Source organism: Callithrix jacchus, chromosome 2 (assembly GCF_049354715.1).
Source record: "Callithrix jacchus isolate 240 chromosome 2, calJac240_pri, whole genome shotgun sequence".
In the NCBI taxonomy this organism is placed as follows: Eukaryota; Metazoa; Chordata; class Mammalia; order Primates; family Cebidae; genus Callithrix; species Callithrix jacchus.
In genome coordinates, this window is record NC_133503.1 from 45857938 (window position 1) to 45884604 (window position 26667).

Genomic DNA, 26667 nt, shown 5'->3' on the forward strand with positions numbered 1-26667 from the left:
CAAGTACCTACTTTATTTTTGGGTACTTTTATGAGTCCAGGGGCTGCTGCATTGAACAATACAGAATGGGGATTGGGGGTTGAGAGAATTAAGCCTTACAAGGAAGGTTAAAAGTAAACTATGGACGGGAATTGAAAATATGAGAGTTTTGGTGTATAAAGAAAAAGTGACAAGGCCAATAATTGGTGGTCTTAATGTGATAGATATGCCAGTTTTGAAATTGTATTAGATAGAAGGCTATGCTGGTCAGGGGCTAAGCTATAGTTATGACAAGGGGATGATTAAGGAAGTGAGAACAAGGAAACTCTTGGTGTGGGATGGATGAAGATTATTGGAGGTAAGTCAAAAAACTGAGAGGCCGGGGTATTGGATGGAGCATTCATGCAGCCATTGAAGTCACCAAGAATGATAAATAACAAGTAAGAGGGAATTCATCATTAGCTATCTGCTTATGATATTGGTATGTTTGGGCTGTGTCCCCATCCAAATCTCATCTTGAATTGTAGCTCCCATAATCTCCATTTTTCATGAGAACCCAGTGGGAGGTAATTGAGTCATGGGATGGGTTTTTCCCATTCTGTTCTTATGGTAGTATGTGAGTCCCATGAGATCTGATAGTTTTATCAGGGGCAGTTCCCCTGCACACAGTCTCTTGCCAGTCACCATGTAAGAGGTGTCTTTGCTCCTCTGTTGCCTTCCACCATGATTGTGAGGGCTCCTCAGCCATGTGGAACTGTGAGTCCATTCAACCTCTTTTTCTTTATAAATTACTCAGTCTTGGATATGTCTTTATTAGCTGTGTGAGAATAGATTAATAAAGCAAATTGGTATGGGGAGTGGGGTGCTGCTGTAAAGATACCCAAAAATGTGGAAGCAACTTTGTAACTGGGTAACAGGCAGGAGTTGGAACAGTTTGGAGGGCTCAGAAGAAGACAGGGAAATGTGGGAAAGTGTGGCACTTCCTAGAGACTTGTTAAATGGCTCTGATCAAAATGCTTATAGCAACATGAACAAAAAAGCCAGGCTGAGGTGACCTCATGCAGAGATGAGGAACTAATTGGGAACTAGAGCAAAAGTGGTTCTTGCTATGCTTTAGCAAAGAGACTGGTGACATTTTGCCCCCTGCCCTGGAAATCTGTGTAACTTTTAACTTGAGAGAGATGATTTCGGGTATCTGGCAGAATAAATTTCAAAGCAGCAAAGCATTCAAGATGTGATTTGGGTGCTCTTAAAAGCATTTAGTTTTATTCATTCACAAAGATGTGGTTTGGAATTGGAACTCATGTTTAAAAGAAAAGCAGAGCATAAAAGTTCAGGAAATTTACAATTTCCTGATGATGCAATAAAAAAGAAAAACCCATTTTCTGAGGAGAAATTCAAACTGGCTGCAGAAATTCACATCAGTAATGAGAAGCTAAATGTTAATTGCCAAGACAATAGGGAAACTGTCTCTAGGGTATGTCAGAGGTAGCCCCTCCCATCACAAGCCCTGAGTCTTAGGAGGAAAAATGGTTTCATGGGCTGGGCCCAGGTCCTTGCTGCTTTGTGTAGTCTCAGGACTTACTGCCCTGCATCCAAGCTATTTCTAAAGGGGCTAAGGTACAGCTCAGACCACTGCCTCAGAGGGTACAAGCCCCAAGCCTTGGTGGCTTACACATGGTGTTAGGCCTGTGCATACACAGGAGTCAAGAATTGAGGTTTGGGAATTCACAGGATGTATGGAAATGCCTGGACATCCAGGCAGAGGTATGCTACGGGGAAGAGCCCTTATGGAGAACCTCTGCTAGGGCATTGTGAAAGGGAAATGTGGGGTGGGAACCCACACACAGAATCCCCACTGGGTTACTGCCTAGTGGAGCTGTGAGAAGAAGGCCACTATCCTCCAGATCCCAGAATGGCAGATCTGCCAACAGTTTGCACCATGTGCCTGGAAAAGCTGCAGACACTCAATGCCAGCCAATGAAAGCAGCCAGGAGCGGGGCTGTACCCTGCAAAGCCACAGGGGTGGAGCTGCCCAAGGTTGTGGGAGCCCACTTCCTACATCAGCATGAACTGAATATGAGACATGGAGTCAAATAAGATCATTTTGGAGCTTTAAGATTATACTGCCCTGCTGGATTTCAGACTTGCATAGGGCCTGTAGCCCCTTTGTTTCAGCCAGTTTCTCTCATTTGGAATGGGTGTATTTACCCAATGCCTGTAACTCCACTGTATCTAGGAATTAACCAACTTGCTTTTGATTTTACAGGCTTATAGGCAGAAGGGACTTGCCTTATCTTAGATGAGACATTGGTCTGTGGACTTTTGAGTTAATGCTGAAATGAGTTAAGACTTTGGGGGACTGTTGGGAAGTTACAATTCATTTTGAAATATGAGAACCTGAGATTTGAGAGGGGCTGTGTCCCCACCCTAATCTCATCTTGAATTGTAGCTCCCATAATCCCCACATATCATGGGAAGCACCTGGAGAATCGAGACATGGGGTAGGCTTTTCCCGTGCTGTTCTTGTGATAGTGGGTGAGCCTTGTGAGATCTGGTGGTTTTATGACAGGCAGTTCCCCTGCACATGCCCTTTTGCAGCTGCCATGTAAGAGGTCCTTTCGCTCCTCCTTTATCTTCCACTATGATTGTGAGGCCTCCCCAACCATGTGGAACTATGGTACCTTAAACCTCTTTTTCTTTATAAATTACCCAGTTTTGGTTATGTCTTCATTAGGCATGTGAGAATAAACTAACACAGATATGTTGGTCATAAAAGACCTCCACATATATTTTAACCAAGGAATTTGTTGACAAATTATGTGTTACACTTTTTCAACACCTTTTCATTCATAGATAAGCTTTTAAGAGGTTCATATTTAAAAATGATATTGATGTCTTTGGATTTGGACAATGCCTAGACAGCCTTCCTGAACATGACTGCACACCAGAATGCCCTAGAGAATTCTGTTTTGTTTAAGACAGATGCCTGAGCAAGTCTTAAACAGAGAGTCTAATGCCTTAGGACTAAGCTAGGTCAGAGTATCACAGGGTGCACCTCAAAACTGGGTGGGAAGCCACATGGGTTCTTGGCTTCATGCAGGAAGGAATTCAAGAGCAAGCTGATAAAGTGGAAGAAGTTTATTTAGGTAAAGGAATAAAAGGTTGGCAACTCCATAGGCAGAACAGCTCCAAAAGCTCTTAGCTGGCTACTTTTGTGGTTATTTCTTGATCATATGCTAAGTACGGAGTGGATTATTCATTAGTTTTCTGGGAAAGTCATGGAGAATTCCCAGAACTGAGGGTTAGACCATATAGGGTAGCTTCCATACACTGCCAAGGCATTTGTAAACTGTCATGGTGCTGGTGGGAGTGCCTTTTAGCATGCTCATGTGTTATAATTAGTGTATTATGAGCAGTGAGGATGACCAGAGATCACCTTTGCCACCATCTTGGTTTTGGCTAGCTTCTTTACTGCATCTTATTCTATCAGTGGGGTCTTTGTGACCCATACCTTGCAAAACCACTCCTGCTGATTCCTAAATTTCTATCTCATCCATTCAAGATGACGTCACTCTGGTTTAAATGCCCCTGACAAGAGAATTTGCACTGTTCAAACCTCCCCAGGTGATTTTGAAGCATATCCATATTTATTAGCCACTAAGTTAAAATATATTATAGACTGCTTTCAATTAAAAAAAAATGTTTTGTAAGTCACTTCACACTTACTTTTACTTGAGAAGACTGAAAAGGTAAAGAAGTGGTGCTAAAATTTAAAAATAAAAAATCTCAACATCCTCTAGTAGGAATTTTAATAGCGCACCCTAGGTTTCATTTTCTCTCTCCTGGTATGTGAACAAACAAGCTTACATACTGCAATTTACTCTGTAATTAATTAGATATGACCATATTATAGTTTGGAGAAAATGTGTAGTTAGAAGCTAAGCTTAGGTAACTTATTTTTATGTTTACAAATTCACTTACACATTTTTCTTAAATTTTTCTCATATTCTTTCTCTGAGTATGTGGTAAAAATACTCCTTTCCCATTCTGTGTCGTGGTTCTTTATAAAACTTTCTCATCCTCTCCATCCCTGAGGGAACTCTGTCTCATTTATCTTTATGTTTTTTATATCTTACTACAGTGGCCTACCAAAGTAGGTAAATATCTGATAAATATATGAATACAAGATTTAAGTAAGAATTATCACATTAAACTAATTGTTTCCTCTCTGATCTCTGTTTTATTACATTTCAAAGTAGTTTCTGGGAAAAGTAGTGAACACAATGATGTATAGATTCAATAAACAAGAAAAATGGTACTCAGGGATTAAAAGAAAGCTAATAAAATGTCAAATCCACAGCAATTAATTTCTCCCAGTAAGTCCTCATAAATTCAGGCCTTGCCTCACTCAACTCTCATCCATCCTGGGTACGGCTCCTCTGGGCCTCATTCTCACCTGGGAAACAGTACTTGATGATCATTGGATGCATATCTGAAAGAGGTAGAAAGAGCCCAACACCTGGTTTATCTCTAGCTTTATGCTGCAGAGAGTATGTGATGGTGTGCCACAGTGCTCTGTATACTGTATATACTGTTGGGATCAGCCTTCTTAAGTGCACTGGAATTTCTCTGGGTATAATTAAATTCTTCATTTACTGACCATCAGGCACTGGGATAGAATATGATATTAACCAAGAAACTATCCCTGGACATCAAGGAGTTCATGATCCACTTGGAAAACTTGCAGATTAGAAAATTTTTTTTTGTGTCAGGATTTCGCTATGTTGCCCAGGCTGGAGTGCAGTGGCTATTCAGAGGTGCGATCATAGTGCAGTGTAGCCTCAAACTCCTGGGCTCAGGTGATCCTCCCTCTACCTCCTGAGTGGCTGGGACTACAGGTACACACCACTGTGCATGGGCAGGATTTTTTTAGGATGCTATAAGACCTATAGTTATTTAATTATTATTATTATTAGGATAGTTGGTGAAAAGATTTTGACCAGTCTTCCATACACTGATGCACAGCAAGATAACTATAGTTAGTAACATTGTAATATAAACTAGAAATTTGTTAAGAGTAAATTTACGGTTCTTTTACCACAAGGGGAAAAAAAAGTTAACTATGTGAGTAGATGGATTATTAATTCACTCGACAGTAGTACGCATTTCACTATGCATATCAAAGTATCATGTTGGCCACTTTAAATTCACACAATTTTTATTTTAAAATAACTGAAAAAAATAAAATAGTAAAGTAAAAATAATGCATAGGTGAGGACAAAACCCACGTTCTTCCAATGAAGGGAGTAGTTTGACAGTTAATATTTGGAGGACAGAAGGATGGAGTTTTCAAAGCCTTCATGAATATTGCGGTAAGGAGCACTCCTAAATCAAAGAATCTCATTTTGATTTATAACAGCCCTCACTTTTCCACTCTCAGATTTTTACTGCCTTTCCCTAATGTACCATTAAAGCCCTTCAGCCTAAACTCATAGAATCCATTAAGGAAGAAGTTCTGAAGCAGGTTTTGGGAACACATTTTCAGCGGAGTCAAGTGGCTTTCATGATGCTAGAATAAAATTACCTACAGTTTGACAGACCAAGACTATCAGCTTACTCTTTATTTACCTGACAGACCAAGACTATCATCAGCTTACTCTTTATTTACAAACGCTAATGAGTAACAAGTCCTGTATCAATAAGCAGAACCAAGTGTGTGCCAAATGTTATGGTGAAAGAAGGACAGGTTTTGGGAACACGTTTTTATCCTAGTCAAGTGGCTTTCATGCTGCTAGAAGAAAGGTACCTTAATCTTTGACAGACTCAGATTGTCATCTTACTCTTTACTTAAAAATATTAATGAGTAACAAGTCCGGTATCAATAAACAGAACCAATTGTGTGATAAAGTGTGATAATCATTATGGTGGAAGAAGCATCCCGTGTGGTCTGGATACATGTGGGCAAGGGGATTTGACCCATAATTGAAAAATCAGGAAGGCTCCCTGCAGGACGTAGCATCTGTGCCGTGAGGTTGAGGGTGAATCTGTGTTGTCTGAGTGCAGTGATGAGAGGACTCTAATTCAGGCAAAGGAATAGCAGGAGATGAAGTGAGATGGGGTGGTTATATAACTACATTATCAATCATATTTTTCTCATTTATAGTCTTCAAGTTTATATTATCTGTGTAACTCTATAGTTACACAAGAAAACAATGCTTAATGCTACTAACACTACTTCATGGCAATGTAAAGGCTTTACATGATCCGATGGACCAATATCTACATGCTTAGATTCAATATTCTATAGGAATTTAAGAGTCTGAGGTTTTGAATGAGAGAGGCCCTGGTTCAGAGCCCAGTTCTTCCACTTACTAGCTCTGTGACCTTGGGTTCAGCTTCGGTTTTCTGATTTAGAAATTGAGTATTTCTGTCTCATAAAAATACTGTGAGAATTGAATGGGAAGATGAGTATTGAGGGGCTAGTGCATTGTTTCAACTCTAGTTAGCTTTCTTAAGTGCTTTTTTTTGCCCATACCCCTTAGTTCTGTTTATTATGAGCAACTTTGCTTTTTTTCTTTTTACTTCTCTAGGGATATGAAGCCTGACAATATTTTACTTGATGAACATGGTAAGTGAGTTATTTGTTTGCAATCAACAACATGACATGCTCGTAGAAAAGCTGATTCTTCCCAGCAGAGGAGTATTACACATGGAAAAGGTATTTTGCTATATTCAGTTGAGCTCTATGTATAAACTCCTCATAGACAATATGGGGGAACTTTATTACTTATGGCAGGGTATAGTACAACAATACCTTAAGTAATATTGAATTTACTGAGAAAGTCATATTCTACTCAATTTGCTTTCACTACCATATTTCTTCAAGAAAACATCACAATTTTTTAGTGTTAGCCTTAATATAATATACAATCACCTATGTTTTCCATGATACAGAGGCCGCAAGATGAGAGCATTTGACCAGCAATAGCATCTATCTAGACATTAGCAACATTATTTTGTTCTCATTGCATCTATTTCTATGCATTCCTTCTTATAAAAGGCAAACTGCTTTTACATTTGCAAATTGGATTTTACATTTACTAGATATCACAGAAGAATACTTATATCTTAGGGTCATTGTAAAGACTAACATATGTGAAAGTACTTGATGCAGTGACTGTCACAAATAAATCACTTAATAAAAGTCTAATGTTAGTACAATTTTTGTGAGGTGGTCATGGCTTTCTTCCCTTGGAAAGAAAGCTGGAACTGCTTCATCTTCTTTTATGTGGCTTTGTCTATGCTGACACATAATACGTACCAATATATCTCAGAAGAGATATCAAGTTTTCTGTTAAAAAATTTCAGTTTGAGTCCAGGCCCCGTGGCTCACACCTATAATCCCAGCACTTTGGAAGGCCAAGGCAGGTGGATCACCTGAGGTCAGGAATTCAAGACCAGCCTGACCAACATGGTGAAACCCCATCTCTATTAAAAATACAAAAGTTAGCTGGGCATGGTGGCAGGTGCCTGTAATCCCAGCTATTTGGGAGGCTGAGGCAGGAGAATCGCTTGAACCCAGGAGGCAGAGGTTGCAGTGAGCAGAGATTGCACCATTGCACTCCAGCCTGGGCAACAAGAGTGAAACTTCATCTCAAAAAATATTCAGCTTGAAAAGAAAATCAGTTAGTTTAAAGAAAAGTATAAAAGGGGTAAAAGCGTGTTATCCAGATTTGTGATATAGGGATATGGCAATAATCAAGATGATGATAAGTGAATGCTGAATTTCAAGAATTACGGATTAACTGTCCTCTAGAATAAGCTTTTGCCCGTGGTGATTAAATGTGTATAATTTCTTCCTAATATTTATTTTCATGTAAATTTGGATTCATTGGAACATCAGGTAAGACCTGTAAGGCACACAGCCTGTATGATGAAAATGTTAACAGTGTCAATATGATCTTTGTTATGTCTTTAGAAGGCTGCTAAATTAGGAGAGTCCTAAATCTTAAAAGCTCCTTATTCAACTTTTACAAAAAGGATTTGCAAGTGGAACTGAAACTCCAAGTACCATCTATTGCTCATTATTTATTTACCTAGTTTTGAGCCTGATTTGCCTGATCCCACCTGTGCTCAGAGGGCTAAGAAACACTGGTATATAACCTCTAATTTCAAAGCTCAGTATCATTACTTATTTATGGACTGTCCAAAAAATTTTTTTCCACTTTCTTCCGATGCCTTATTTCTTCCTTACCGTTACTGCTTCTGACATTTGAAAACAGAGTCTCTGATTCTCAGAAATGTGAGCAATGGTGAGACTTAGCATGAAGGTGACTTTTAAATACCAGCTATCCAGAGCTGGGCAGTGGCAGGCACCTGTAGTACCAGCTACTTGGGAGGCTGAGGCAGGAGGATCCTATGAGCCCAGGAGTTTGAATCCAGCTTGGGCAGCATAGAGAGACCCTGTCTTTTGTAGGGGGAACGGACAATCACCACTAGCTTCTAGCATGTAGAGGTCATCTTTGTGCAGCTTAGGGAAAGTGCTCTCTCTGTCCACCACAGCTTCCTGGCAGCACATGGCCCACCAAGGAGAACCCAGGTTGGGGTTTTGTCCTCACTTGCACCCTCCATTGGGTGCCTTTGTGCATGATTTCTGCTGCTCCACCATTTATAGAGGCCCTGAATGGAGGCATATAGATGCTATCAATCCAACACTTTTCAAGTTTTACCCTCCATTCAGAGAACAGTGTTTTCATCCCAGGCCTCGTCCATGGCTTCATCTCATTTCTATCATGAAGGCATCCTGTTCTCCTTCAGTCCACTTCTTCCCCCTCCTCATTTTCTTGGCAACTTGGTGATTGCAGATGAGGAAAAAGGTGAAGAAATCAATTAATCTTCAAGTTTAACCACCCTTAGAGACTACCCTTGTGAAAGATTAATTGTGTAACAGTGTGGTTAAGAATGTGAATTCTGGAGTCAGATTGCCTTCATTCAAAACACACTTCACTCATTTACTAGCTCTGAGAGCTTTGGCAAGTTGCCTAAACTTTGTCTTAGTTTTTCAGGGATCAAGAGAATACTTACATCTTAGGGTCATTGTAAAGACTGACCTAATATGTGTAAAGTACTTGATGCAAAGAACTGTCACTCAATAAAAGCCTAATATTAGTTCAATTCTTATGAGGTAGTCATGGTTTTCTTTCCTTGGAAAGGAAGCTGGGACTGCTTCATCTTGTTTTATGTGGCTTTGTCTCTGCTGACACATAATCTCTACCAGATAGAATCTGTAAAAAGCTGTCTTTCCCAAATAATTATTTTGATTTCAGAAGTGATATAACAAGTATTCTGCTTGTTTACTTGTTAGATCTTGCGTTTAAACCATTTTGTTTACCCCTTTTTCCTCAGGTAACTACACTTTCCCGGGTACATTCTGCTGTCTTTCATGTGTGCAGGGGGTGAGGGCATAGTCATGGCATTTTATTCTTGGTGGAGCTGGGGCGCTGTACAAGCCATCATTCCAACGTGCCGGAAAGATAGTCTCAGTCTGCCCTTGTGTTCTGGTATCTTATTTATAATGCCTGATTTCATTCTCAAGTTTTTTTTCTTTTTTTAGTTTGGCCAGTGAATTAAGACGAGGCTTTTCTGTATTATATTTCTATACTGAACTCGATTTGACAATCAATTGCTTTGGGAAAGATTGTGTATGAATAGCACAGAAGTGAGCAAACAAAAAACACTGAGAGCCATTTTCTAAACATTGTCTTAGGGATCACTTTCTGGAGAAAATATTTTTTTTTGAAGCTATTTACTTTCTGTTTCTTCAGATTCTGAAAAAGTAGGACTCTCAAACAGTACTCAGGGAACATAACTATCCACTTTTCAATGAATAATTCCTGTTGTTCACCTCCCCCCAGCTCACTATGTAGAGCTGATCTTGTGAGAATCAGCTGGACCACAAATCAATGCCTGCCTTTCAGAGTGTCTACTGGTGTGATTTTCCCTGTGGAGCTCATGTTTGAAGACCTCACTTGTCTTCTCCATCTTCATTTATAATATTTCATCCCTGGTGGGCTTTCACATGGGCCTCTTGTGTGGAAATTTTAGCCACTGTGAAGGGTAACCCCCTATCTCTCTGGTGACTCCTATGCCCATCCCTGCAAGTGAGCTACGTATCACACCTTGTTGCTTACATAATGCAGCTGCATTCAGTAACAGGCAGAAACTTTGTTTTATTCTTGATTCATATCCTTTATATTTATCTGAAAAGACTGATTGTAAAATGGGAAATCCACTGTGAATAAATATTCCTTGTACATCAGAATTTGCCTTAAAAAATGTTTTTAACTTAGAGCACATCCGTACTGTTCTCCCAAATCTCCCATTTACTAGTTTAGTGCCAAGATAGCATTAGGTCTTGGGTAACACCTGACCAACTGTCCTAATGTATATATTCATTTCCTCCCAATTAAATACCCCATCCAATTCTATCAATTCCGTAGTGTCTAAAATTCTTGTATTTTTCTAACTCAGGAAATGCTACAATTACAGAAACAGTAACGTCTGCCTGACGTATCTGAGGAAATGACAATTACGTCATCATCTATCACTTAGGTTTTTTAATACCATCCAGTCACAAGGAATAGAGGCAAAAATTCAGTCTAGCAGGTGAGAAAGAACTGAGGCTACAATCTTACCAGTCTTCCCGTTGCAGTGTCTCAAAATGTGCCAAAATATCAAGTGGACAGTGCCCTTTTAAAACGACATACAATGTAGAATACTGTAACTTATCCCCAGATAATCACGCCCTAGGTACTACCTAAGGGTTATGCATTTTTAGCAAGAATCTCAGAAAAATGTGGGGCAAATATTCTAAATACCTACAAGTAGGAGAGACTTAAAAGTTGGGAGCAAAGCCAGCTTTTACAGTGCCTTAGAGTACTATGCTGAAAACAGAGATCCTCAGGCTGTGAACGGGAGCAGTAAGAAAGAGTGTAAATGACAATAATGATGGCTGAATAGCATCATAAGATGAATTCAGATTTTTTATGTGATCCTCTGTCCCAAGCAACAGAGGTAAAAAGAAAAGGCAGAAACCCTCTCCTAGGATGGTAAATTAGGAAGTTCTGAGACTTGCACCTGAAAAATTCTTCTCTAAGGCAGTGATTCTCAAGTGGGTGTGATTTTGCTCTATTGCTTCTCCCTGCAGGGGACATTTGGTAATGTCTGCAGACATTTTTGATGATCAAGATTCCAGCCAGGGTTGGGAGGTGCTACCAGCAGCTAGTAGGTAGAGGCCGGGATGCTAACATACATTCTACAATGCACAGGACAGTTTTCACTGCAAAGAATTATCAGGTCCAAGTTTTCAATGGTGCTGAAGTTGTAAAACTCTGCTGTAAGGCTCACTCAAGACCTGGGCTTATGAAAGAAGCTGTAGAAGTCCTTCCTCCCCAGGCAATTCCTTTGTACTTCAATCAGCAGGAGACTGAAACCTCTCCTGTGATCCAGCACTCAAATTCATTTTCAAAACACAGAAGGCAACCTGGCAGATAGGTCACCATAGTAAGCAGAAGCAAGACATGGCTGCAGCTGAACCTGGAACTGAGGCTTAGGGCCAGCACTCTGTGAAGTTCTGCTGTCATCGTTTAGCTCAAAAGCACCAGGCTAGAAGATCCAGTAGAACACTACCCTCAAGTAATTTCTCCCTCTTCTTTACTAGGCATCCTGGCAGTGGAAAAGAACTCTCAGCTAATCAAAAAATAATAGTTTTAGGTCATTCAGTTCTTTGGTCTTGTGATACAGCACACAAAGTTTTTGGGAGATTCATAACTTAACAAAGGGATCCTAGACAAAATTCTAGGTCTTAACTCCAGCTCTGTAACTTTTGAGTCTTTTGAACTTCCAAAGTGACTCCATAAATGACTCATATATAAAATAGGGCCTACCTTACTGGGCTAAAGAAGAAACTTTGTGCAACAAAATTTTGAAAACTGAATTAATCACACAAGTGTAAACAACACTGAAAAGGTAAATATTCAACATTCTTTCAACTGACATGTAATGAGTACTTACCAGAGTTGAGACATTCTGCTAAGCCAGGCCCTCTTTTAAAACTGTAATCTCAAACTTTATTGGGCCTCATAATCACCTGTAGGGCTTATTTAAACACTGGGGCCCAACCCCCAGAGTTTCTGATTTAGTATAATAGAGCTGAGTGGCGGGGAGGGGTTGGGAGGAAGAATTTGCCTATCTAACAAGTTCCCAGGTGATGCTGATACTGCTGGTCTGGGGACTACATTGTAGGAATCAGTTGGCTCTAAAGCCTTCTCTACCTTCCATTTCTTCTACTTCTACATGAGCATAGATAATCTTGTAGCTGAGTCAGCATGAAAAATCTCTGCAGAGTGAAGTGACTGTTGCATGTCTGGCTGCTCATCTGAATCACCTGTGGAATTGGTTGTTTTTAATACATATGCCTGGCTCTCCTACAAGTCCCACTGGGGTTCCAGGAGACTGAAGCCCAGGCACATGTATTTTGCAAAACTACACTGAAGTTTCTGATCATGACAGATATCAACAATTAAACACTTCTTGACAAACGCTGTGCTAAGTCTCCTGTAATCATTATTTCATTTAACCTTTCCAATAACCTCTTGAGAAGACTGATTACCTTTCCAACTTTACAGAGTGCAATAAGTGACTTTCTCAAGGTAACATAGCTAGTTAGTGGTAGAACCTAGACTTGAAGCCAGGCAGTCTGACTCCAAGAAACAGGCTCTTCACCAGTCTCCAGACTCACCGGATTTGTATTAAATTTTGTGAATCACTGGTCCAACAGTATGAGCAGAACCCATGGGGAGAAAAGAAAAAGAAAAAACAGAGACAACCTATGCTATGATAGGGTAAGTTACTGAAATCAGGCATTGGTGCCACTCTGGTAAGAATACCTTTTAACTAGGTGAGTGCTCCCTTTACTTTACTGAAATATCATCACATGAATAAAACCAAACACTGTCTGCACAGAGTAAAACCAAACACTGTCTGCACAGAATAAAACCCTGGTGATAAAGGCAGTGGGATTTATCTTTAGCAGCAGGCTGGATACTATCAGGGAACAGACAATTAAGTTTGATATGGGGAATGTGGACTGTGGGCTGATGACATGCTCTCCAATTACAGCTGTATCTCATCAAAACCACAGACACATGTAAATGGAAATGCCAACACTTCAAGATTCTCTGAAAGCAGATGATTGTCGTGCCAACAGCTAACATAATAAGCCTGTCTGCTGGAGCTTCTGGCACTGCCCTTTTGTTCCCTCTGGCTGTAAATGCAGGGACCCTAGAACACCTCATAGAGAGTGTTCCCTGCCAAATATAAATGTTAGACCCACTCTCTATTGCTTTGAGTGTTAAAGCTGAGAGAGCCCCTAGAGATCATTTAGTCTACCCATTCTCTTTTTATGTAAAGGATAATTTAGATCCACCTTGGAAAAGAACTTAAAGTCTACTATGTGTTAGGGGCAGAGTTCAAGGCAGAACCCAGGCCTCCTGGCTCCCCATCTAATGCTCTTTAGAGAGTCCCTTTAAAAATGAAGTTGACTGGCTGGGCGTGGTAGCTCACACCTGTAATCCCAGCACTTTGGAAGGCTGAGGTCTTCCAAAGTGATCACGAGGTCAGAAGATTGAGATTATCCTGGCTAATATGGTGAAACCCCATCTCTACTAAAAATACAAAAATTAGCCAGGCATGATGGTGTGCACCTGTAATCCCAGCTACTCAGGAGGCTGAGTCAGAAGAATTGCTTGAACCTGGGAAGTGGAGGTTGCAGTGAGTTGAGATTGCACCTTTGCACTCTAACCTGGCAATAGAGCAAGACTCTCTCAAAATATAAAATAAAATAAAAAATAAAGTTTATTTCCCTCCCCTCACCTCCACTGTCTTTCGATAAGTTACTTCACTGGGGACTGATGAGGCCAACCTAAACTATCAGACAAAAAATATATCCAAAAATATTTTAGAAAAACTTGGAGAAAAGGGAGGCTTTCTTGGCTAGAAAATAAATATTCGGATCCACATTCATGCCAGCTTTGTATTAATAATATTTGCCTTTTTTTTTATATTGGAGTCTCATTCTGTTGCCCAGGCTGGAGTGCAGTGGCATGATCTTGGCTCACTGCAACCTCTGCCTCCCAGGTTCAAGTGATTCTCCTGCCTCAGCCTCCCAAGTAGCTGGAATAACGAGCAACCACACCACACTCGGCTAATTTTTTATTGTTATTATTTTTAGTAGAGACAGGGTTTCACCATTTTGGCCAGGCTGGTCCCAAACTCCTTACCTCAAGTGATCCTCCCGCCTCGGCCTCCCAGAGTGCTAGGATTACAGGTGTGAGCCACCACACCTAGCCTATTTGCTTCTTTAAAAAAAAAATAATCCCATAAGAGATGTTTGGAAATGTGATACTTTGAGTATCCATTGGCTATCTCCTTCATGGTATTCATAGGCTAAACTAACTTGAAATGTTACCAAAGACAAAAATTGCCTAACTAGAATAACCTGACCACCAATTCTTAACTACTAAGGGTAAAACTTTCTGAGGCTGAACTACAGGTTTACAGTCAGAGACTGATCATTGCATATTAGGTAATGGAGGATTGCTGACTTAAGACCATATTGACCTTGAGGATGGAACCACTGAACTTTTATTGCCTGTACCCAACTGCAACTAACCTACAGGAATTAACAAACTATTTGGGTGCTTTCAAGTAGAAGCATGGTTATGCCACTGGGTTGAATGGGACTTAACTTTCTGGTGTTTCTTCTCTCTCTGTAGGGCATGTGCACATCACAGATTTCAACATTGCTGCCACGTTGCCCAGGGAGATGCAGATTACCACCATGGCTGGCACCAAGCCTTACATGGGTATGAGTTTCATGAGTGGCTTTTGTTTTTTCTGTAAATACCATTTATTACAGGTGGAATCATCTGTGGAGACCTACAGCTGGAATTGATTAGTTCCTCTCTGACTTTGCCTATGGAGCTTCTGATTTCATGGGTCTTCTCCAATAGCAAGCACCCAAAATGATTTTAATAAAAGAGGACCATTGATTACATTTTGAAAACTTATATCATGACCATTTATACCCACTTCCTAACAAAAATATTAATTAATTCAACAAATAACTACTGTCTCTGTGTTCTTAGCACTGTTTCAGATGCTGGTGACTCTGTAGGAAACAACACAGCTAAGGTCTTCAGATCCTGGAGCTTACATTCTAGTGGAAGCAGATATTTTTTTAAAAAGAACCAAACAAAGAAGTAGGAAACAGTAATAAGTAGAATGGTAGTAAGTGACAAAGTGTTATTTTAACCATTATTTACATAATACTACATTACATGAATAGAGCTATAAATTTTACAAAATGCATTCCCAGCTATAATTTTAGGTTTAGTTGTAGTGCCATAACAATTCCATGAGTCCTTCTTTTTAAAGATTAAGAAATTATGGAGCTGGGCATGGTGGCATCCATCTGTGGTCCCAGCTGCTTTGGAAGCCAAGGCAGGAGGATTGCATGAGTCCAGGAGTTGGAGGCTGCAGTGAGCTATGATCATGCCACTGTACTCCAGCCTGGGTGACAGTGAGACTCTCTCTAAAATTAAATAAATTATTTTAAAAAATAAAGATGAGGAAATTCTGCCTTAGAAAGTTTAAATGTGTTTGCATTATCTTGTTTGTAGTGAGGTGAGGAACTTGTTTTTGCCTTGAATACTCAGCATTTACTAAGGGGAGACCAAAAAGATAGGGTTAGATGCAAAATTGTCAGTTGGTTTCATGTTTAGTTGTGGTAACAAATCAACTACAAACTCTAAGTTCACCTGTTGGGAGCAGCCATCTCTATATAGACACCAGAACTAGTTTTTAGCAGAACTAGTTTTACCTCCCATCCGGCCCCAAAAATATAAAGACAGAGCTAGTGGCCTTTTGGGGGCACAGTAGTCAGAAAGAGGGAGTTCTCCCTCCCTTCTCCCTGTGGTTGTTCCTAAGGCAAGCGAGTCAGATCTTAAGAGAATTGTCTGTAAATTCTTAGAGTGACTGCAAGAAGAGGTGCCTGGAATTTCATTTTTGGTTAGATATCTGCATAGTTACTGGACTTGCTGACTGGTCCTGGAATTAACACAGCCTGGTTGGCCATGGAAGGTTGATGAGTTTGGGGGCTAGTCTTGCTGGGGATCATAGCAACAGGAGACAGGTATGCAGTGAATGTGACTGTGCTGGGGAGAGGGAGGTGGATTAGCTACAGACTGTGATCCAGTTTCGCAAGGGCCTCTCCAGTGCTCAAGAGTATAGCCTGGAAGGGAGGGAGGCTCCTGTCAGTGTGACTTCCTGAAAGTACTGCAGGTCCCAATAGAGCTCAACATACTAGAATCACTGAGAGTGGAGTCTAGGGATAGGGTGGTTTAAAGCTCTTAGGGTAGTTCTACCATGTAGCTAGGATTCACAACTTCCTCCACAGACCCCTAAAGAGAGATTACTCTGCAGCAGGGGTAACATGTGTGTTGGGACCCATCTGCCTCTATTACCCTTCTTCCATGTCCTAAAACAAGTGCTTTCTAGGAAAAGGTAGAATGACCTGTGTGAAAGCCAGATAAGTTCTCCACCTCCATACTACAGTGGCTGCAGCCAGCCCAGCAGGGTGGGTGAAGCAGCTTTGAATCAGATATGAGAATAGTTCCTTTGTGAGTGCAATGGCATGATCTCGGCTCACTGCAACCTCCGCCTCCCGGATTCAAGTGGTTCTCCTGCCTCAGCCTCCAGAGTAGCTGGGATTACAGGCGCCCGCCACCATGCCTAGCTAATTTTTGTATTTTTAGTAAAGAAGGGGTTTCACCAGGTTGACCAGACTGTCTTGAACTCCTGACCTCAGGAGACACTCCTGCCTCGGCCTTCCAAAGTGGAGAATTATTTTAAAATTCACAGAACTGAATCGTAAAGCATCTAAAGTAAATGTAATAAGCAAATAGGACTAAAACCTACTAGACAATAGACAGAGCTGTCTTTAGGCAAGCTCCCTGTCCAGCAAAAGCAGGAAGTTAGACACTGCACAGTTGCTGGCGGATGATAGAAGACTAAAAACTGCTTATGCTTTACCCTAATTAAGATGCTTAAAGTAGGTGATGTCGCTGTTTAAACTGTTGGGATTAAGTCAGGGGTGGAATGAATTGTATCCGGTAGATATGGTCACAATAATTCAAAAGCAAAATATTTCAACTTGAAATCAAGTACAAGAGCAAGGCCATTTTCTTTTAATATTTCATTCTCTTCCCCTATGTAACTAAGAGAGAGGAAAAGAGAACCCCCTACATGCAGAGCCACCTTGCTTTTCAACAGAAATCTATAAGAAAAAAAAAATGAGCCTTACTTTCTATGATATTCGAACAACTGCAAATTTCATGACTTCCAATTACCAGTGGGGGGAATAAATCTCTTTTGTCACCTCTAAAATAATGGACACATATAACTCAGCCTATTTTCTGCCTAAAACCTGTGGTACTCAAATGATAAAAAGGCATATCCACGCCTGCTGCTCTGATGAGTTTATTCCCCAGGTTTCCTGGGTTTCCATATTAAGGGCTATTTTCTTGGAGCCAACTCAGAAAATGTGCATCTGGATTTCTAGGGTTGGTTTCCATGGTGAGAGAAATAAGGAGAGGTCACTATTCTTTCCTCTCCCCAGTGGTTTTAAGCACAATATCTGTATAATGTAGTTTTTTCCAAGTTGGCATTTCTAGTCTTCTCACGAGATAAAGCTGAAAAATTGGAATCTAAGAAAGATGCTGTGCACCTTCCACTTTCACCCTTGTAATTAGCAATGACTAATATTTCTTGAAATCTTTCCATGGACCAGACAAGGTGTTAAATGTTTTACATTCATTTACTCATTTCTTTTTCTCAGCAGCCTTATGAGGCAGACTATACTTATCACTATTTTATAATGAGAAAAATCAGAAGCTAAATGATTTGGTCAAGATCACATGGCTAATAATGGAAAAGTCTAGGTTTAAATCAAGCTCTGATTTTAGAAATCAAGCTTTTTCTTAAAAGAAAGATAAAGCGAAAAACAAAAATATATATTTGTAAATATTTTTATCTGTTTTTAAATGGTTCTAAGTCAATTTAGTTAGGTTAATATATTGGACATGTTTCTTGTCTTATTCAAAAATGATTATGTGATTGCCACAGTTCTCCTTTTGGATAAGAGTCTTTCCAAGGGGTATTGTGGGTAGATCCTTGCTGTCTCTTTTTCAAATTTATGCTCCCAGTGATTTGGTAAAATCTACCAAACAGATATTCATCAGCAACCATTTTATAGTGATTCCATGGGATACTAATTAGCAATTCACCAGAAAGAACAAAAAAATTCTAAAAAGAAAGAAAACTATATAAAATACTGATTGAACTTTAGAGAAATATACATTTACTGATACAAGATGTTGAGCATTTTTTAAAGCAGTTTCATAGCTCTGGAAATAAGAAGACACTTTGTCATGCCTGTAATCCCAGCACTTTGGGAGGCCAAGGTGGGTGGATCATGAAGTCAAGAGATCGAGACCATCCTGGTCAACATGGTGAAACCCCATCTCTATTAAAAATACAGAAAAAAATTAGCTGGGCATGGTGGCACACGCCTGTAGTCCCAGCTACTCAGGAGGCTGAGGCAAGAGAATTGCTTGAACCCAGGAGGTGGAGGTTGCAGTGAGCCAAGATCGCGCCATTGCACTCCAGCCTGGGCAACAAGAGTGAAACTCCTTCTCAAAAAAAAAAAAAAAGAAGACAGTCTGCCAGTTCTTCACCACCTTCCATTCAGCAAGGAAGTTTTGCTTTTCACAATTTATTGTCTTCTACCTCCATGCTCCCTCTGGCCTCTCCATTATTCCGTCTCTCTTTTCTTTGTCCGTGTAATCCAGATTACTAAGAGTTAACCAATTAAAACATTCTCCCCCAAATTATATATATATAATATACATATATATTATATATATAATAAGTTCACTATGGACTAGTAAGCAAAAGGAAAGAAAATATGCTTTGTCAATAGATATTTATGGTTTATTTCCAGACCTCTTTTCCTAAGCACAAACACATACTATTTACATTTTTTAAATATTTGATCATGCTAAATGTAACCTAAATTTTCATTTTATAATGTAATAATGATAGACATCATATAGTGAACACTTCTTGTCCTAAGCACTTTGCTAAGTTTTAAACATTTATTATTAAACTGTCAACACCATAAAATGGATTTTACTATTGTGTTGATTTTATAAGTTTAAAAAAATTAGGCCCAGAGAGAAAGAAAGTGACATGATCATGATCACACAGCAAGTGATTGGCAATTCATGAAATTAAATCCAAGTCTAGAAACATGCAATGCCCGAGACATGGATGCTGATGTGACGCTGATGTGACAATGATGAAGGTAGAATGGCTGACGTTACTGAGCTGTTAGACATTACTGTTCTAACTACATGCATTATGTCATTTAAACTAAAAACAATTCTGTGAGACAAGTACTATCCTTACAATGTTATTATAGTATATTAACATATAATTATTGTAGTATTTTGTATATACAGTACTATTGTTATAGTATATATTGTTCTCACTTCAGAAATTAGCAGGCCAAGGGGTTAAGAACTTGTGGAATGTGAAGCTGGAGACAGTCACAGGGGTCTGATGTTCCAGAGCCCTAACTCCTAACATGCTGCTCTACTGTCTCTTTGTTCATGTCAATAAGCATGCCCCTGCTAAAATTGAAACCCTCTTCTCTCTGACCCCAGAGCCTGGATCTTGACAACTGACACTCTGCTTATTTTGCCACATCAGTAGATATAACTATTGCTTTTAATGGTCATGAGCTATAGAATTAGAGAATGGCACCACATTATTTAATCGGGTTTTTATTGCTGAATGTTAGGTTGTTGCTCATTTTGAAATACAGGTAGAGCATCCCAAATCCAAAATGCTCCAAGATCCAAAACTTTTTGAACACCAACATGATGCTCAAAGGAAATGTTCACTGGAGTATTCTGGATTGGAGATTTGGGAATTTGGGATGGTCAACCAGTATAGTGCAAATATTTTAAAATCTGAAAAAAAAAAAATTGAAATGTGAAACACTTGTGGTCCCAAGCATTTCAGATAGGGGATACTCATCCTGTATATTTAAATTTGTAGTAAAAATCCTGTTAGCAAAATTGTGTCCTGCAACTTAGTTACTTCTTTGCGATAACTTTTTATTCAAAAACAATAATGTATTCTATTATTGAAAATCACTGAGAGAAAATTTTGTGTTCTCACCATTAAAAAAATGGTAATGTGGATAATGTGAGGTAATGCACATGTTATTTAGCTCTATTCAGCCATTCTACAATGTATTCAAAACATAGTATTGTATACAAGATATGCAGTTTTTATTTCTTAATTATGATTAATTAATTTGATTAACTGAAAGAGCAAAAGAATTTCTGGTCAAAGGCTTTACATGTTAATACATTTATCTTCTGAAAATTCATATCAATTTGTACTTGCTCTGGAAGTGTCTGAAGATATTCATTTCCCTGCATTCTTGTCAGTGCTATACTGTCAATATCTTCAATTGTCTCAAAAAAGACAAGTAAAAATGATATGACACTGTGGTATTACCACAGTATTTCTTTGACTTCTTTTGCAGATTGCCTGTTCGAATTCTTTGCTCATTTTCTATTGAGGTGTTAATGTTTTATCCTATTTCAATAGTTCTTATTGATTATATAAGTAATTCTTATCTATTTTGTATTTGGAATGTGAAATCGTAGTGTATCATATTTGTTGTATATTTTCTGTTACAAATATGATTTCTCACTTTTTAAGTTGCTGTTGTTTTATGGCCTATATATGACATAAAAAGTTTGCTAAAGATATTATCAGACTACTCATCTTTTTACTTTATGTTTTCTAACTTCAATGCTGTTCTTAGCAAGATCTTCTTGCCACCAGATTTTAGATGGGTTTGCTTAATATTTTTATTCTGATTATGGTTTCATTTTTTTACTTAACTCAGTTGTATATTATTTTAACTGAACATAAGTGGCAAGGATCTGACTTTATTTTTGCATGATTATTAAATAATTGTTTTGAGACTATGTATTAAATAAGTCCCTTTCTGTGCTGATTTGAAATACGTTCATCATAAGCTAAATATATTTTTTTACTAACATCTATATTCTGTAGCTTTCAAATCTTAATTATTGCAGCTTTATAGATTAATACATGGAAGACAGGACTCTATTCTTTTCCAAAAATATTGCTTCCATAATTTTTTCTTATAGATGAAATTTAGAATCATTTTTGTAAAGTTCCATGAATTAAGTCTATTACCTTAAATGTATAGATTACTATTGGGTCCTTTTTTTCATGTCCTGACCAAAATCTAATGTCCAGGTTTAAAAAAATCTGAAGAGCAAATGATGGAAGACTAAATATTTAATAAACATATTAAAATGTTGTCAAGCGTATTAGTAAACAAGAGAATGCCAGTTTAAACCACAGTGAAATATTGTTACATACTCACCAGATTGTCAATAAAGGGTCAGTTATTCCCAAGTGTGGATTAGGATGTTCAACAAAGGAACCCTGATATAATACTGGTCATAGTGTGAGTTTATACACCACTTTGGTAAATAGTTTGGCGTTTTCTAGTATACAGAAAAGATACACATTCCTATCACCAACAGTTCCCCGTAGGAATACACCCTAAAGAGATATGCCTTATAGGAGACTTACATGTATAGGAATGTTCATGAGAGTATTGTTTACAATAGTCCCAAACTGAAAATAACCCAAATGACTATCAAACAATGGAATAGGTGGGTAAATTACAGTATATTTATCTAGCACTAAACGTGAACAAACTTAACTACATGCAGCAACTTGGATAAATCATATACACATACCATTGAATAAGAAAAGTAAGACACCAAAGAATACAAGGAATACAATTTGATTTCACGTTTTAATTTAATGAGATTTAATCAAATACAAGGAATAGATTTTTTTTTTTTTGCTTTGTCAGTGTTTCCTTTATTATAAAGTCCTGAAATAAATAAATAGGTAGATGGCCAATTTATCCACAGTTTCTGGGAGCTATATAAAATAGGCAAAACTATGCTATTGTCTAAACATATGTACATAGAGATTAATCTGTATAGAAAAGCAAGAAAATGGTCCAGGTGTGGTGGCTCATGCCTATAATCACTTTGGGAGGCCAAGGTGGGTTGATCATGAGGTCAAGAGATTGAGACCATCCTGGCCAACATGGTGAAACCCCATCTCTACTAAAAATACAAAAATTAGCTGGCATGGTGGTGCATGCCTGTAGTCCCAGCTACTACGGAGGCTGAGGCAGGAGAACCACTTGAACCTGGGAGGCGTAGATTGCAGTGAGCTGAGATTGCGCCACTGCACTCCTGGTGATGGAGCGAGACTCTGTCTCCAAAAGCAAAGGAAAAAAGAAAAGAAAAGCAAGAAAATTATTAACATAAAACTTAGCACAGTGACTTCTACGGTAATGAACAGAATAGGACACAGTGATTGGGACAAGATTCTATTTCTTGACCTGTATCATGGTTATATAGACATTTGCTTGTAACTGTTTGTTAAATTCTTCAGCGTTTTATTTCCTTGTCTGAATGTATGTATAGAAATACTTAAGGAAGAGTACCAAACAAAATACTCAGTGGCTCTTTTAAAGAACACTTTGCTGTTCTCCAACTCTCTTAGTACTTACTCTCTTAGGTGCAGGGAATCTTCCTGAAGGGTTGGTGGAAGCCCTTCAATATCTTCCTGCTCTGCTTTCTCAGCTATTTGAGGGTCCAAAGAATTACTCATCTGTTATGTTTTTGTATGTTGTCCTAAAGTTTCTTCTTAATGTTTCACCTAAGTGCTTCAGTGCCTAGCATACCATGAATATTTGCTGAATGAATAAATGTGTGTCAAAATGTCATCATGCCTGGAAATAGACCATGTAGAAGAAGAGAAAAAAGAATACTCAATAAAGCTGGAAGAAAAAAATTAAGTAAAAAGAATATTCATGTAAACCCCAAGGATAATCCAGTATGATAGATACATAACTTTTATAGAGTAATCTTTATTCTGTTAGGCATTTTCTTAGCACAGTAGCTCTGATTTTCCCTCAAAGCTTGTTGTAGCTTCTCTAAGTGACGTGTCTGTCACCAGTCACCTGGGGACTATCTGATATGACTTGTTGTGAGATACTGAGAAGGGAAAGCAGAAATATAGTCCATCCTGTCTGTAGGAGTAGTGTGGGGTCAGGGCCATTATATCCCAAATTGCGTTGGGAGCTGTGACTTGCAGAAAGGATGCAGTGATGCATGAATGGTGAATGCGCTAGGGAAATAGCCTACCTATTGCTGCTACATCAAGCTCTTATATTCAGGGCCAGTCCTGGGCATTGGGATGTAAACACTCTCCCTCTCTAATTGGATGTTGTCCACAGGATTTTACTTAAAAAGCACTTGAGTGCACTGGGTAAGGCAAACCTGTGTGTGCAGGACCCATGTCATACCAGTTTCCTTTGCCCAGAGCCAGCACTTTATACAGGATGCTTGGAATCAACCATACATATCTTTCAATTAGGTCAATTATTGTGAAAGTTTGCCTTTCTAGAAGCATACCCAATGTTTTTGAGAACTTTGTAAGCGCTAGGTACCACACTGAGGCTTTGACATGGATTATCACATTTAATTTCTAACTCTCTAAAGATTGCCTTATTGGCCAGGTGCAGTGGATCACACCTGTAATCCCAGTACTTTGGGAGGCCAAAGCAGTTGGATCACTTGAGCCCAGGAGTTCTAGACCAGCCTGGGCAACATGGCAAGACCCTGTCTCTGCAATAAACACAAAAATTACCAGGTGTAGTGCCAACCTGTAGTCCCAGCTACTTGGGAGGCTGAAGTGGGAGAATCACTTGAGTCTGGGAGGTCAAGGCTGCAGTGAGCCATGATTGTATCACTGCAATCTAGCCTGGGCAACAGAGTGAGACCCTGAAAAGAAAAGAAAAAGAAAGAAAGAGAGAGAGAGAGAGAGAAAGATTGCCTTATTGTTCTAAGTTTTGTAATTCTCAGGTTTGCCAGCTTGTTCGAGATCACAATAAGTGGTGAAGGTAGAATCTGAACCCAAACAGCACAGCCCCAAAGCGATAATCACAACTATTGCTTGAGCAATTGATTTGTTCATTCATTCAACAAATTTCTCTCCAGTGATTATGAATGCCAGATTCTGTACTAGACACTAGGAATGTAGCGGTGAGCAAGCAGAAACATTACCTGCCTTTGCTTTGTGCTTCATTTCCCTATTATATCCCTCAGGAGTTTAGTTTATTCTTAGAAGGATAAGTCAAGGATTCATGGTGTGTCAAAGTGCTTAGAGAATGCATAACTTGGGAGTGATCTCTGGGGGTAAAATTGACTGTTGCTCTGCCTTCCATTGGAATCAATTGAAAGAACTATGGTTTCAAAGTGTAAAGAATCCACAGCTGTTGCAAAGCCTTACACTTTCCAGAACGCTCGCTCCTTCTCTTCCTCTTCCCTCGTCCCCAGCAGATGGCTGCAAGTGCTTCCTTTGCTGCTTCCAGGTGACTCTATTGAAATAGAGAGCTGATCCAATGTATGTTGTGCCAAATTCTGAGCATTGTTTACAACTGTTGTACAAATTTAAATCCTTCAGTTCAAACCTTCCAGATCAAAACAAATCACATCTTCTTAGCCTTCTTGATTTCAGGGTGAGCCACATACTTGAGGCCCAATAGGACCCAAATTTTAATTGATGCATGATCTAAATAAGAGAAGAGTTTACCAGTGAAGGCCTATGCATGCTGTGTGTGTGTTGGCTGATGAATGAGGCTACTGAGAGAGATTAGAAAATTAGAAATGTTTGCCTGCTGTGAGCCATCTAGCAATGGATGATAAATATCCATAAAAGTGTTTATATTTTTACCCTGATGATTCTCCTTTGGAGGAACACGTTGAGAAAATATAATGTTAATGTCTCAGGGAATCAAACTGGCCTGATTTTTCCATGTTTTTCAGCACCTGAGATGTTCAACTCCAGAAGAGGAGCAGGCTATTCCTTTGCTGTTGACTGGTGGTCCCTGGGAGTGACGGCATATGAACTACTGAGAGGCCGGGTATTGTAGTATTGCACTTCCTCTGTGGTTATTTTTCCAGCAAGTTCTATTTTAGAATAAAAGAATGTATTGTTTGCTAAGAGTAAGAACCAAGCAGTTCACTTAAAAGCTGAAATCAGCTATGCCATGTGGTGTTGATAACAACCCTTGAGATTTCTGCACAGGTTAATTCACTTGTTCTGCATATGGGACCAACCATGTCAATTAACATTAAATTACACAGTCAAAAGTAAAGGAATAATATGGAAAATATAAACTTCCAAAGAGGGGAAATCAATACACCTCACTAAATATCTTGTGTAAATATCTGTGTTTGTTTAAAGGAAGTTATTTTGTAGTCACAGTATAGGACTCTAATTCAGACATACCTCACCAAGGCTAGTGTGAATTATTAATACAACACAATTCATGCTCTGTCTTGTTGGATTTCTGTCACTCAGCTCCTGAGTTCTGGGTTCAGTGACAAATTAGAGTCATTTCTTTTTAAAAAAGCATTTCGTAAACTAAGAAACTCTTTTCTAGAAAAAATAGATGAAAAGAACGCAAATATGCTGAAACATATTTTATACACTTTTTACGAAATATTACATAATGTAAATGTGATCTTAAGGTTATGTCTTAGTCAGCTCTGCCTACTGTAATAAAAATACTGCAGACAGGATGGCTTAAAAACAGACATTTATTTTCTCACAGTTATGGAAGTTGGAAGTCCGAGATTAAGATGCCAGAATGGTAGGGTTATGGTGAAGGCTCTTCTTCGCTTGCAGACAGCAGCCTCTTTGCTGTGTCCTCACATGGCAGAGAGAGATCTTCCTCTTCTTTTAAGTCCACTAATCCCATCATGAGGAATCCACTCCCACATACTAATCTAACCCTATTCCCTCTCAGAGGCTCCATTTCCAAATTCCATCACATTGAGGGTTAGGGCTTCAATATCTGAATTTTGAGTAGAACACAAACATTTATTGCGTGACATTTACCCTTGACCCCTCCAATATTCATATCTTCTCATATGCAAAATGCATACATTCAACAGTCCCCAAAGTCTTAACTTATTCCCGTATCAACTCTAAAGTCTAAAGTCCCAAATCTCATCTAAACATCATATAAATTGTGTATGGGTGAGACTCAAGGTATGATTTATCCTAAGGCAAAATTTCTCCTCAGCCATAATCGTATAAAAGCAGACAAGCGGCCAGGCACTGGCTCATACCTGTAATCCCAATGCTTTAAGAGGCAGGAGGCAGGAGGATTCCTTGAGCCCAGGAGTATGAGTCCAGCCTGGGCAACATGGAAGACCCTGTCTCTAAAGAAACTTTTTTGTAATTAGCCTGGCGTGGTGGTGCGTGCCTGTGTTCCCAGCTACTCAGGTGGTTGAGGTGGAAGGATCACTTGAGCCCAGCAGGTAGAGGCTGCAGTGAATCATGATCTTGTCA

At 39.1% G+C, this 26667-nt stretch overlaps 1 protein-coding gene across 1 annotated transcript in view; it reads left to right on the forward strand.

Moving 5' to 3' along the window:
* STK32A (serine/threonine kinase 32A) overlaps positions 1-26667 on the forward strand; it is a 146780-nt gene that overhangs the window by 95071 nt on the left and 25042 nt on the right. Inside the window, exons 6-8 of the mRNA XM_008987313.5 lie at positions 6573-6610; positions 14817-14906; positions 25134-25231. Of these exons, the coding sequence (XP_008985561.2) occupies positions 6573-6610; positions 14817-14906; positions 25134-25231 (226 nt within the window). The remainder of the gene's footprint in view (positions 1-6572; positions 6611-14816; positions 14907-25133; positions 25232-26667) is intronic.